Consider the following 15,320-nt stretch of genomic DNA (forward strand, 5'->3'; position numbering starts at 1 on the left):
TATTTATTTTTTTTTTTTTAGGGCCTGGCATGGTAACTTAGCAGCTAAAGTCCTTGCCTTGCATCCACCGGGATCCCATGTGGGTGCTGGTTCATTTCCTGACTGCTCCACTTCCCATCCAGCTCCCTGCTTGTGGCCTGGGAAAGCAGTCAAGATGGTCCAAAACCTTAGGACCCTGCACCAGTGTGGGAGACCCAGAGAAAACTCCTGGCTCCTGGCTTCACATTGGCTCAGCTCCAGCCATTGCAACCATTTGGTGAGTGAGCCAGGGGATGGAAGACCTTTCTGTCTCTCCAATAATAAGAAAAAAATCTAAACAACAAACAAAAAAAAAACAGTTTAAAAAAATCAGATACTTGCAAACATATGAATAAACGGTTAACATTTGCCATTTAGCTTGCCAGGCTAATCTGACACATAAATTTCAAAGCAAAAACAGTCTTATAAAGTAATTATTTGTAGTATTACACTTCATATAAATAATGCATTCAATGAAGAAAAATCCACCTCAAATGGAGACTGCCCTGAGGACTTAAATATTTCAGAAGGAATCTGGGTATAGCATAAGTAAACACGTTAACAATGCCAAAGCTAAATGCTCCCCTCAAAGATGAAATAGTTCCACAAAATAAGGAAGGAGAATGGATCTAGTTTTCCAAGGAATATCATCAGTTTCTGCCCAGTCTTGCACTAATTCTTCTTACATTCATACATAATATTTATCATTTTTAAGGAAGTAGTAAATTACAACAGTTTTTTTTTTTGAAAGCCAAGAAACAGACAAGAATCTAACTCACCAAAAGACTGTCACAGGCAGACATGGGCCATGCCAGCTGGGAGGCAAGTACTCAATCAGGGTCTCTTATATGAGACCCTGTACTTGATCCAAGTACTTTAGTGACCACTCTACATAAGGATGTACATTAGCAGAAAGTTGCATTGGAAGTGGAAGAGCAGGGATTAATCAGGTACTCTAACATAGAATGTGAGCGGCCCAGGGATGGCACTGTGGTATACAGCATGTTAAGCCTCCACCTGCGACACCAGCACCACATGAGTGCCGGTTTGAGATTCAGCTACTCTACTTCTAATGCTCCTGGGAATGCAACAGATGGTCCCAGTGCTTGGGCTGCTGCAATTCTGCAGCTCCCTGGGCTCCTGGTTTGGCCTGGGCCAGCTCGGCCATTGCAACCATTTGGAGAGTGAACCAGACTATGAAAGATCTCTCTCTGTCTCTCTTCTCTCTGTACCTCTGCCTTAAAGAAAAAGCATGTGGCTATCCCAAGCAGTAACTATAATACTTATCCTTGGTGCTAAGAATTTTAATTGGTATAGCTGTCGGATGATAATTTGGCCTAATAATCTCTTTAAAGTATTAAATGTTTATATTCTTTGCCTTAGTGATATCTGGATAAAGATCTATAGAGAAGTGTATTGTTGTTTTATCACAGAAAAAAATATGGAACTCAAATGCCCTTAAATCAACAAGATAGATAAATTACGGTAACAGTAAACCAAAATATAATGTCACAAAGACATTATATATGACCCATTATTAAGGCAGCAATGAGGACAAGCTCTAGAATAGTATGTGTAAAATTGTTCTGATTTATTTTGTTAAAAGTTGCTATAATAGATTATTTTGTAAAAAGCTGCTATATAAAATGCAAGATTTCAGAACTTTTGTTTTTCTGGAGCTGGTGCTGTAACTCAATTGGCTAATTCTCCAACTCCAAGTGCTGACTCAATGGGTACCAGTTTGTGTCCTGGCTGCTCCACTTCTGATCCAGGCCCCTGCTTACGCCTGGGTATACAGCGGAGGATGGCCCAAAGCTTTGGGATCCTGCACCTGCATGAGACCCAGAAGTTTCTGGCTTAGAATTGGCTCAGTTCTGGCTGTTGTGGCCATTTGGGAAGTAAACCAGTGGATGGAAGATCTTTCTTCCTGTCTCTCTTCTCTTTAATCTGCCTTTTCAACAAAAGCAATAAATCTTAAAAAAAAAACCAAAACAAAACAGATTTTCCAGCATTTCTTTGTGTCTTTCCTCCCTTGGAGCCCCCTCCTGTCACTGTGGCAAGAGACCTTGCTCTTTCTTTCTTACATAAATCTTGCTTTGCAAACTAAAACTAAAACTAAAAAAAACCCCAAACAAACAAAATTTTTGCTTTTTCAAATTACATATTTCCGGACAGTTTACACATATTACATATATGATATATATTGTATACAATCATATATTCTTAGAAAATATATTTTGTACAAAACACTGACACCATGTATTATTTTTGTAATTAAAGAAACAAAGCTAAGTATGTATGCATATATACGTATATATATATGCACATACATATATATAAGTTGCAATTGTTAAAAATGCCTTGTTAAAAAAAGTGACTGTTTTTGTATGAAAACGATTTTTGCATCTCTGAATATCTGCTGTCACAAAAAAGTCTTGTGTCTTTTTGCTCTTTATACTTAGTGTTATCTAAAAGATAAAAAAATAGAGGTAATATCTTGATGGAAAGGATTTATTTTTAAAGCAAACCAATGTTCACAATCCGTTGTACATGGAGGAAGACACACAGCTAACATTTATGGAAGAACTACTGCCTGCTGATCCGTGTTTATTTTCCCGATACCTTTATGCAATTAAAAATTCTAGCTCTCTCCGACCTCCCCTTCCCTTCCCTTAGCACAAGGCATTCCTGTAACTGCCATCTCCCTTTCCCTGGCACTACTGACCAGCAGGTCTACCTGAAGGAGAGAAGTAGACTAGAGGCACTGAATGGGAGCTACAAGCTGCTGAGTGTGCAGGTGAAGATCACAGGAAATTTCCTTGGACAGGCACCTTCTCTTTCTTCTCTTTTGTGGAGTTATGGAAATATTCAGAGCTAAGACGACATTCCTATCTTAATTACCGGGGTGTCTAGTCTAGTACTACACCATCAATAAAAAAATCTAATTCTATTAGTGTCTGCTTTCTTTCAAGTTACCCTAAAGCCTAAAATAGCTTGAAAATGGGTGTTTCGGTCTCAACGTCAGCATATAAGAAAGGCAAGGTGAACAAGCAGCATGGGAGAAATGGTATGCTCAAATTTAGAAGTGCTATCTTTGAGGAACTACTGCACCAGCTAGGCAGAATTTTCCAGTAACTAATAGAGCAGACTGGTAGAAACCTTGGGGGAGAAATACGAGCTGCAAATAAAGATCTGGGGATTATTCTTGATAAATGACACATATGAGTGAATGAGAAAATTTAGGGAGAAGACACAGAGTGAGTTGATACTAAGAAGGGAAAAGAAAGTGAAGGAGAAGGAACCCATAAAAGAAAAACACAGAAGAAAGGGTGACAGAAGAGACTCAGGTGAGTATAGAACTAAGCAAAACAAGTTCCAAAAGTCACTCAAGTGAAACACACTCGTGATGTCATAAGGGATTAATGCTCTAATGACTGTAGCATGTTCCCTGTATTTGGGAATCAGGATATATTTAGCGATGCTAATGAGAAGCTAGAAAAGTTTGCAGGGCACAAAAAGAATGCAGTGGGGTTAGGAGTAAGAATCGGCAGGAAGTGCATCTACAGAATGACTCCGTTTCGAGGAAGAGGAGGAGGATACAGAAGAGATAAGCAGGTAGAGTTTGCGAGGAGGGCAGGAAGCTGGGCATGCAGGCGGGCACCAGACGGTTTGCACAGGGCTAGTCTCCTCCTTGGACCTGGGCAGCAAGCTGCACGTACAAACCCCAAAGTGCAAATCCAAACAGCCCAGGGGTAATAACAAGGCCAGCCTGTTCCATATGTTGATACTTTACACGTAGGCTTAAACAAAAACAGAAACCAAAAGTTTGCCACTATTGTAAATCATGGAAGCCCCGCAGTGACAAAAACCACCACCAACATTAATTACACCATGCACCTGAAGTCTTTATATAACACCTAAATGAACTATAGGCCCATTAAGCAACAGGAAATAATAAAATGTGAAGAATTTAAATATCAGATGTTGTTGCTATAATCATCAAGACTGTTTTCAGCAGTAGGTACATATTCTTTTGAATGCCAAAAGTGTGAGTAGTTTGATCTTTAGTGGAACTATAATCAGATAGTATCCAAAAGGTTACCATGATACAGCATTATCTCTACCTGTCACAAGCTAAAGAACATTTAAATTCTAGAAGTTTACATCAGCCTTTTCTAGATAACAAATCTTAAGTACCTTCCTATATTCACTCAATTAGTGATATTGGGCCTTGATAACCCTGCAGAGAGAAACTTTCCGACTATCATTCAAATCATATCTAAAAAGGTGGTCATAAATATTTTAAAACCTAAGTGAACTAATAAGACCTAGACCCATTAAGGATAAGATCTTTTACAACAAATTAAATAAAACAATTTATTGAAGTCTGAACTCAAGATAAGCTAGATTTACTAGCTGACCTTTTATTCATTTAAACAACAAAATTAGCTCTAATTGCATTAGAATGGAATCCAGTAAATTTTCCCAAGTCTTCTAAAGTGGCATCCATGTAAGAACTGCTGTAATTGTTTACAAGTAAGATGGAAATGTTTTGATAATAATCTTTCCACTTGTTTTACTGTGTGTAGTAAAAGCATTTACCAAAATCCAATGCCAGTTTTTCTGACAGTATACTATTTTTTTTCTCTTAGACATATTGCATCTTTGATGCTAATGAAAAACTGTAATGCACAGGGGAAACTACATTTAGCGATTTCATCCTGATTACAGGTCACCAAGGATGAGAGAATAATATAAGGAGGTCAAGGTCTATTTTCTGGAAAAATCACAAACAGCCAAAGATCTGGATGACAGAATTTTAAATTATCTGCTTCAACTCAAAGGTGGTTCATAACCATAACTGAAATAGTCGTTTCAGTCACAAGTAAATCAGGGCTAATCAAGCTATTTATAATCTTTAATAAAAACCCAAAGTAGACAGTTTCATTAGGAAAGAAACAAAAAATAGAAAAGTATGGGACTGGCGTTTGGCACTGTAGTTAAGACACAGGTTAGAATGCTGGGATCCCAAACTAGAGTGCCTGGTGTCATGTCTCAGCTTTACTTCTGATTTTGGCTACCTGCTCAGGCACACCCTCAGAGGCAGAAGGAGATGCCTCAAGTTCTTGAGTCACTGCCACCCATGTGGGAGACCCAGATTAAGTCCTGGGCTTGGATTGGCCCCGAACCAGGTGTTCCAACTGTTGTTGGCATTTGGGGGGTAAAGTAGTAGATGAAAGATCTTTGTCTCTCTCAAGAAAGAAGAAATGTTATGAGGCCTTTCAGGTCTGACAGAATGATTTCTTTTTAAGATTTACTTTTATTTATTTATTTATTTATTTATTTATTTATTTATTTATGAAAGGCAGAATTAGAAGGAAAGGCACAGAGAAATGTCCTCCATCCACTGGTTCACTCCTCAAATGGTTGTAATGGCCAGAGTTGGGCTCATCCAAACAAAGCAGCTAGGAACTTCCTCTGAGTCGCCCACATGTGTGCAGGAGCCTAAGGACTTCAGCCATCCTTTACTACTTTCCCAGTCATTTGCAGGGAGCTGGATTGGAAGTGGAGTGGCCAAGACATGAATCATTAGCTGTATGGGATACTGGCATTGCAGTGGAGTGGGCATTGATAACCCTGCAGAGAGTACACTGGCACTCCATACCATGCTGCCATTCAGGAATGATTTTTTTTTAAAAGATTAATTTTATGTATTTGAAAGACAAAGTGGGAGAGGTGGCAGAGATAGATTTTTTTCCATCCACTGATAAGTGGCCCTAACAGCTGATGCTGTTAGGAACTCTATTCAGGTCTTCCATGTTGGTGGCAGGGGCCTAAGGACATGGGACATTCTCTGCTGTTTTCTCAGGAACATTAACAGGAGGCTGGATATGGTATGGAACAGCTATGACTCAAAGTGGTACTCATATGTGGTGCCTGCACTGTAGTTGGCAGCTTAACATGTTGCACCAAAACACCAGCCCCAGGAAGATATTCTTAAGCATCTGTAGTATCATTTTTTTTGTAGTATCATTTTTTAAATTAACAAACTTTATTGCTTATTAATTTATTACTGTCAGTATGGTTTTTTAAAAATATGAAATCTACTTTCTATTCCCTATCTTAAAAATATACCAGATATGGAAATCTGGCATAGCAGGTAAGATGCCTGCATCTGGTTTTGGGGTGCTTGGCCCCATCCTGGATCCAGTTTCTTACTTGCCCTGTATTCTGAGAGGTGGCAGGCATTGTCTCAAGCAGTTGGGTCCTTGTGACTTGCATGCAGCCCTGAACTGCACTCCTGGTTTTGACCTGGCTCAATTCCAGCTGTTGTATATTCCTGAGGAGTTGAACAGCAGATGGGAGGTTCACTTGTCTCCTGCCTTCCAAATACATAATTACAATTTATTTAAAATTACACTAAGCTAAAATACATCAGTTCCTTTTGTCTGTACCTCACCTCTAATTCTGGAGAGAGAACTCTACTTCTGCAATCTCCCATTTCCCCTCCTGACAGGGCTATCTGCTATGGGGAACCAGTCCTTGCTGGAGATCAACAATGGCTGCTGTGGGAGAGGGGCTTCCCCCGGCTTGAGCAGGAGGAGGCACATCAGTCTGAGAGACCTGGACCATCTCAGCCACCACACACAGGCAAGAGGAAGAGAAACAAAGTCAAACAGGAGTCTAAATGCATTCTGCCACACCTAAAATCAAATCCATGCTAGCATCCTCTTTTCCATAGCTGATTTGACCCGAGGCCCTTAGTGGCTGCTGGAATGCTTACTGAAGTGTATATATAATGGTTTTCTCATACATACAGAAAGGAAAAAGCAGAAAGTAGAATAAAAATCTTTTACTATTATTTCTATAAATAATTTATCACTAAAACACATCCATTCAGATTTCATTCTGCTATCTTTAGGCTTAATCTTGTTACATTTTAAATTTACTTACTTTTATTTGAAAGGAAGAGAGAAGGAAAGAGAGATTGAGAGAGAGAGAGAAAGAGAGAAAGAGTGATTGATTGATTTCTACCTGCTGGTTCATTGCCCAAGTGACTGAAGTAGCCAGAACTGGGCCAGGAGAAGACAGGAGTCTGGAGCTCCATTCCAGGACCTCTGTGTGTAACATGAACCTGTTGCCAGCTGGGGAGCACGCTGGCAGGAAGTTGGATCAGAAGCTTATTTCTATTTTCTACTTCCAAGGCACTGGGATATGGGATGCAACCATCTCAGCCAGTGGCTTCATGGCTATGCCAGATACCCACACCCTGTCTATAGTGTAAAATAGCAAATGCTTGGTGTTGTGGATTACAGTAGGTTTGGGTCATGTTTTACCTTTGGTGTTTCACTGTACTAACAAAAAGTTACTACATTTACTTTCCTTAAAAATATTCTACATGTTTATTTTACAGGTGTCCATTATTATAATGTACTTACCAAAAAGACTAATTAGAAATGTTTGAATCACACCAAAAATTCAAGTATCTACAAATAATTTTTTTTCAAAAGATTTATTTTATTTTTATTGGAAAGTCAGATATACAGAGAGGAGGAGAGACAGAGAGAAAGACCTTCCATCCACTGAGTCACTCGCCAAGAGGTCCCAACAGCTAGAGCTGGGCCAATCTGAAGCCAGGAGCCAGGAGCCTCTTCCAGGTCTCCTACGTGGGTGCAGGGTCCCAAGGCTTTGGACTGTTCTCTACTGCCTTCCCAGGGCACAAGCAGAGAGCTGGATGGGAAGTGGGGCTACTGGGACACGAATCAGCGCCCATATGGGATCTCGGTGCATACAAGGTGAGGATTTAGCAGCAAGGCTACTGCGCCAGGCCCAAGTATATTGTTTTTAGAGAGAAACCCCTCATATTTTTCAAGAGAAACAAGCAACAGATTACTTCCAAATTGTAGTACATAGGAATAATTCAGAAATTCAAGCATAAGAAGCTCCACCACAAGAAATAAGTTAAACTCTCTGAATTGCAATAAAAAATAAAGACAATGAAAAGGACAGTATTAAACTTTTAGCACCTCTGCTGTGAGAGAAAATAATGTCTTGAAATCTAAGAAATCAATATAGCTATCACTAGAAATCAAAATGTCAGCCGAAAGAAAACTATACTTGCCAGCAATAAAGTGCTTACTGAAAAATAATTTAAACATCTAATAGCATTATTTTGAAAACAGGCTTAAATCTGTGAAATGCCCTTTGTGAGCTCTCAGAGATCTGGAGTCACTGACACTCATACTGTGACTGATGCAGCATGTTAAATGGCTGCCTGTGCTGCTGGCATCCTCCATTGGAACACTGACTCAAATAAGTCCCGGCTGCTCCACTTCTGATCCAGTCCCCTGCTCATGTGTCTGTGAAAGCAGCAGAAGATGGCTAATGCCACCCACACGGTAGATCCTGATGGAGTTCCAGAATCCTGGGCTCACTGCCATTTAGGGAGTGAATTAGGATGGAAGATCTTCCTCTCTGAATTTCTCCCTCTCTATTAAAGAAACAAACAAACAAAAGACACACATATAAATATATGTCTTTGAAAATTATCATAAATTATTCTCTTATCATCTGATCAAATATAGTTTGAGATATTAATTAGAAAGAAATGACCAAGTGTTATAGGAGTCCCCGAGAGGCCCAATTCACCATCGACTGTGTTGAAAGCTCACTAAGGGCAGGATGTACTGCAAGTGGAAAGGAAAAAGAGAAGTAACTGCTTGTTCAATACAGTGCCCTAGCTACCAGCACAAACAGCATACCTAAAATGCCCTTATGCATCCACTTGTTGCCTTGGTTGGATGGGAACTGGAGCAGCCAGGACAGGAACTGGTGCCCATATGGGATCCCAGTGTGGTCAAGGAGAGATTTTAGTACTGAGCCATCTCACTGGGCCCCATGTTAAATGGTTTTTTAAAAAGGGCTTATTATGGGCCTGGCGGCATGGCCTAGTGGCTAAAGTCCTCGCCTTGAAAGCACCGGGATCCCATATGGGCGCTGGTTCTAATCCCGGCAGCTCCACTTCCCATCCAGCTCCCTGCTTGTGGCCTGGGAAAGCAGTCGAGGACCGCCCAAAGCTTTGGGACCCGCGTGAGAGACCCGTAAGAGGTTCCAGGTTCCTGGCTTCAGATCGGCGCGCACCGGCCAGTTGCGGCTCACTTGGGGAGTGAATCATCGAATGGAAGATCTTCCTCTCTGTCTCTCCTCCTCTGTGTATATATGGCTGTAATAAAAAATGAATAAATCTTTAAAAAAAAAAAAGGGCTTATTATTTATTTGGAAGGCAGAGTGACACAGAAAAAGTAGATCATCTGTCATTTCACTCCTTAAACGGCCATGACAGTCACAACCATCAGGTCTGGGCCAAGCTAAAGCAAGCAGTTAGAAACTCCATTTCCAAGTATGTTAGTCACCTTATTGCCTTTCCAGGTGCATTAACAGAGAGCTGGATGGGAAGTACACCAGCTGGGCTTCAAATCAATACACCGATGTGAAATGCTAGCACTTATGTGCTAGCATAATGCACTGTATACCACAAGGTTGACTCCGTGTTAAGGGAATTTGAGGTCTAGAGAAAGTTGTTTTGAATTTTAACTTTCAGGACAGGTACTGAACTCACCATACAGCTAGACAGAAAATCGTTTCCAGCAGTGTTAAATTAAGGAGGAAGTATTGGGTGGGGTTTTAGTGCAGCAGGTTAAGCTGCTTCCAGGATGCCTGCATCCCATACTGTAGTGCCAGTTTGAGCTGTGGCTACTCTGCCTCTGATCCAGCTTGTACTTCACATATTCCGGGAGGCAGTATGTGTGGGAGACCTGGTTGTGCTCCTGGCTCCTACACACCTGGTGACAGAAACAGTGGATGGGAGTGCTTGCTTGCTCTTTTTCTCCCTCTACTTCCAAGTAGAGGAAAAGTAAATAATCACTGAAAGCATCTTTGCTTTTAAACACAGGAAAAACAAGCTATCTGTCTAGCTTCCATGGAGGAAGAGAGAACAGAGGAAACAATCTAGCCTCAAAGGACTTTGGTGGACCAGGGGCAGAAGATACAGCTTCTTTAAGACTTAGCAACTAAATATTGTCTTGGAGCTCTTCCAGGGAAAGGGTATAATTTGAACCCTGTAAAGCTTTTTCTTTTTCCCCATAATTTCAAAAGATTCCATTCTCTGCCTGTTCTTCAGTAATAAACACTGTCCCCAGTTTTGGACTATTCTAACTCCCAGTCTGCTCATTAATTTCACTTCAAAAGAGTATCAGCTACCCCAAGTGTGTATAAACTAAATAACTAAAGGAACATTATGGGAATCTATTGGTTATTCGCTATTATTCCTGACATGGGAAAAAAAAACTCTTGAGACTTCAACATCGTTTTCTCCTTATTTTAACTTTAAAGATATTTTGCTTAACTTATGTTTTTGTGTATCATAAGGATTTTCTTGCACATTTTCAAATATGTTAGTTGTATGAGTGATTTGATAAAAGGAGAAAACAGCAAGACTGAATGATGCTTAAAGGCAGATGACATGAAAGTTGTCTTATAAATCTTATTTCTCTAAAGGGAATGAGAAAGCCCAACTTTTGTGTTGGAGCAAAGATTTCAACTAATGATGAGTTACTGAGGAATTAGGAATAAATATGGATATGCAGGAGAAATGCATTAAAGAAGAATATCTTTCAGAGAAAGAAACCCATATACATAATTTCCAAGCAGACGGTATGAAGAGTAACTCTCTGTCCTTTCTTCTGAGGGATGAGGATATTAGTCAAGCTCTTGAAAGTAGTGAGATGGGGGCGTTAGGTATACCAGACATACTGTTTAAAAACAGCTGAATCCACACCATTTTTACTAAAAATTTAGAGCTTGTCACAAGGATTATACTCACTGCCCAAGTTTCTATTCATTTAACTAAAAATAGTAATGAAAAAATTACTTAAGAATTTTGGTACAAACAATGCTGATTGCCCCAACCATCTGGGATAACATGCATGTTGCACTTCCCCTTGCACTACATTTGGAGTGGACATAATGACAGAAGCAGCAGCCACAAATACATACAACCTATTTAATGAAAGGAGCCACTAAAAATAAAGCAAAATTTCTGTTCTCTAATTCATCCACTAAATAAATTCATTGGTTCTATCCTCACTTCTAAGGCTAAAAAGTAAGTGCAATGGAATGTCTTGTAAGTCTACTTTCTTATACAATGTTTGGTTGTTTTTAATGTAAACTACTTCATTTTTAGACTTATTAAGAAGTTGCAAATTTCCAGTTTGAGTTTGTAAATGTCATATACATGCTTATGTCATATACATGTTTATGTCATATACATATGACATAAACATGCTTTTAGAATAAGGGGAGTGATTTTCAACATAATTAAGAAAAAAAGCAATATTTTAATATGTTATTAGGGCCATTAAAGAGCACTAGGGGTTTTAAAGCTTCCTCAAAAAACGAATAAAGGAAAACTGTCCAACTAACTAAGTTTAAAGAAGGGTGGGAGTCCGTGAAAATTAAGACAAATAGCAGCGAACATCAGGTTTGCATTACTGGTTCCCTCTAAAAGAAAAACTGAACAACGAAGACCTCAACCGATAACTATTATATCTGTTTACACTGAGCCGCTGGTATCTTGTTCTTTAAAGGGACAGAATAAGACCATAAGCCATGTGAGCAAGAAGAGATCACTCCTCCTTTGTCACAGCGACAGATAATCGGTACCTGAGAAGGTATACCACCACAGTCACCCAATCCATTCAACATGTAGTTTCTTGCTTTGCAGATAACTAGGACCTTAAATATTATACCGAAACAATATTATATGCTAGTTTTTAAAAAGAGAACAAGAAAAAAAGAAACCCAATGTGTAAAAACAAAAAGCCTTGACTCTGAGGAAGAAATCAATAAAAGCCTGAAGAGTTGTCAAAACAATGCTTGATCTCATTGTTTCACACGTGGCAAAGGTTTGTCGACTTCAAACTCCATTTGGAAATGACAGACAAGGATAACTTGCATCTGTTTCACTACAGTTCAAAAATTTGTACTTACATCTTGTCTTGGCCAGCACCAACTCGGAGAGTCAACCTCGGGATGACTGGACTTGGGGCTGGAACAACTGGTTCCACTTTGATCTGTGGAAGTTAGTACATTAGATTTCAATAGGGTTTTTCTCAACAAAAATAAATCCTCTCTCTTATATTTTCAATCCTCCAAAAAAAATTAATAAGCAAGATCAAGACTCAAATATGGCTAAAATGCTGGATGTGAGGACGGTCTGGGCTATTTCAAGATTTTGGTTCTCAAAAACTAAAGGCTATCTAACATAAGACATTCTATGAACTTAAATCACATTATATAAATCACAGTTATTTCTGTTTTATTAGTCTCTTAGATTTTACCCTATCAGAATTTTCAAACAAAATTTGTTCTCTAGATTATTTGGTGGACAGTTAAGTCATTGTCAGACTTCATGGAAACAGAAAAAGGCTGAAATGATATTGCCCTTATGATACAATCCATCTACTTACGGGACTTGGCAGACATGAAACTCAAAGATCTTAAGTTTACATTATCACATATGGGAGCTGAAATACCACGTATGACATACAGTGTCCCATTTTTGAGTAGTGGTAAAAAGATCTAAAATGATCTAAAGGAAAAAAAAGTATTTTCTATTTTTAGGAAGGATATATACAAATACTAAATAATCTCTTCACAACTTCGGATTTAAAGATATATAGCAAATATTTTGAATGCACAAACCAAAACACTTTTCAGTTACAAACTGATATTAGAGTTTTTAAATTAGGGTTTGTTTGGGATTTTTATGGGACAGATCTTTGAAGTACAGGACTGTTTTAAGCAACTGCTAGTTAGGCTGGGTACGATATCCCAATAGTCCACTGCCTATCATTGACAACTAGTTACAAATCACGAATTTATAGAATTTAAGCTCAAGAATTAAATCCTACTGGAACAGTGTGGTGCTTCTAAAGAGAATGAATCTAATGCTCAGTACATTAGGCAGGCAACTTGCCGTACAGGTATTAAAGTTATTTTCTCCTATGTACTTATGGATCTGTTCTTGGAGTTTTTCTTAAACCCATAACCATATGATATGCAGTTTCAAGCATCTCTTCAATAGCGTTTAGTACAAGAGATGGTCAATCAGCACTTGTTAACATTTTATATTGTAAATACCCTCAATTTTCTTGTCTCTCCAGTTATTGTACTATTCAGGACCAATCTAAAAATCACCCTTTTAAAGCATTGGGTGACATAAATTTTCTTTAAAATGTTATGCCTCAGTCTCAGCCTTCATAAATTTTTTTGTTTATTTGAATGACTAGCTAACCCAGGTAAGTGCAGAAACCATGTCTGTTTTATGCAACAAGTGCTTAACATATACTTAAAGCCTGAATAGGAAATGATGATTTCAAACCTTTACATCTTTCAGACTTTTTCCCATAATTGATTTTTCCCCTTTCATTCAACAATTTCCACAAGAGAGACTGCTGAGGTACTTGGGAGAAGAACTCCTTCAAGTCCTTGCCAACTTCTCTGCTTGTACTAGTGCGTGAGACTCCATTTCTTACGGTGCTTTCAATTTTGCTTCATCATCAACTTATTTATTTATAGTATCTTCAATCTGTTTCATTGATAATTTTAATCCAGTTTTAAACATGCTCAACTCTCTAAAGATTTATCTTGTCTTCAGCCTCTAACAATCTTTCTCATATTTTTAAAATCTTGAGATTAGTTTTTCATTTCATTATTTCTATTTCCTTACCTTTTAATCCATCCCTCAGCCCATCCAACCCAATTTCTGCCCAGATCATGCCATTAAAATCGTTCTTTGCAGACACCAGGATTTCCTAACACCCCAGCATGCTCTCCTCTAACAGGTCTTATGCTCTTTCCTCTCTTTACAGAGTTCTTTTATTTCTGCCTAATCCTACTTGGTCCTCTGTTCTCATCCTCCAGTACTGTATGAATCTCACTTATGGTCATGGTTTCAACTCTCAAGTATTAACTAAATAAGTCATATCTTCAACATTTTCCTTTCTAAACTAGCACGGATTGAACCTAAGACAAAAATACAATATTATTTATTAAACATTCCCAATTAAATATTCTATGCATATTTCATTTTACCACGAGTAAATCCTAATTTGTTAATATCTGCTACTAAATTCGCTCTTTTCAATAATCTTGGGGCCTATGCTATGATATGCAGGCTTATCCTTTCGCTGTGTTGCCAGCATCTTATATGGTTGGAGTCTCAGCTGTTTCACTTTTGATACAGCTCCCTGCCGAAGAGCCTGCACCCATGCGGGACCTAGAAGAAGCTCCTCGTTCCCAGTTTCTGACCAGCTCAACTCTGGTCATTGCTGTCATTGGGAGTAAAGCAGTGATGTAAGATCTTTCTCTCCAGTAAATCAACAGATGTAACATCTCTCTCCCCTTTCTCTCTCTGTAACTACTTTACAAATAAAAAAATTAAAAAAAATAATCTCACTTGCTTCTGTCTAATGTTTCCTTCATTTGCCAGTTATTCAAAATACAGCACAGTTTTTTGTCAAGACGTTAGAGGTCAAGGGTTACAGAAGTAGGGGAAAGGCAGGATAATATGTACAACTTCCACCTAAGGCTTGTGTTTACTTTATCCATTTTTCTTTTCGCTCAAAGGGTTCCATACTGCAACAAAACTGAAAACCAACAGTTTACTCGAAATTTGCTAACATATCAGACTGCCATACTTTATATTTCTGTGTTGTCTGGAGAAAATAAATATAACTACAATAAACATTTTATACGCCACCTACAATTTGCCAGACATTGTGCTTGGTTACTTTCCAGATGTACTCATTTATACATTTTAGAACAAACATGTGGGGCAGATATTATAGGTTCACTTTTATGAACAGACCATATTCACTTATGGAGTAACCACTTTTCCTTTTTTCATTTCTCTTTTCCATTCCAAGGTTACATAATTTGCAAAAGTAGGACCGAATGAAGCTTTTTTCAGTCAGATATTGAAAAATGACAAAGTTTCTACGTTTTTTTCAGTTCTAAAAACCTTAGGATCACAGAGTCATAAATCATGGGATATTAGCAGTAACACTTTATTCTTTCAGCTCACAACACGATCATTTAAGTATTTAAATACAATCTTTTCTTAAGCTTTGTTTTAAAATAAAACTGCTTGCCCTACCTCTTAAAAAATCTGCTTTACTATTATTATGCTTTGTATTCATTGTGGTTTGGCCCACTGTTCATCACAGTATACAATTTGTAAC

At 38.5% G+C, this 15,320-nt stretch overlaps 1 protein-coding gene across 1 annotated transcript in view; it reads right to left on the reverse strand.

Annotated features, from left to right (window-relative positions):
* TAF3 (TATA-box binding protein associated factor 3) overlaps positions 1 to 15,320 on the reverse strand; it is a 191,726-nt gene that overhangs the window by 25,564 nt on the left and 150,842 nt on the right. Inside the window, exon 4 of the mRNA XM_004588508.3 lies at positions 12,067 to 12,149. Within this exon, the coding sequence (XP_004588565.2) occupies positions 12,067 to 12,149 (83 nt within the window). The remainder of the gene's footprint in view (positions 1 to 12,066; positions 12,150 to 15,320) is intronic.

Source organism: Ochotona princeps, chromosome 10, assembly GCF_030435755.1.
Source record: "Ochotona princeps isolate mOchPri1 chromosome 10, mOchPri1.hap1, whole genome shotgun sequence".
Taxonomy (NCBI): Eukaryota; Metazoa; Chordata; class Mammalia; order Lagomorpha; family Ochotonidae; genus Ochotona; species Ochotona princeps.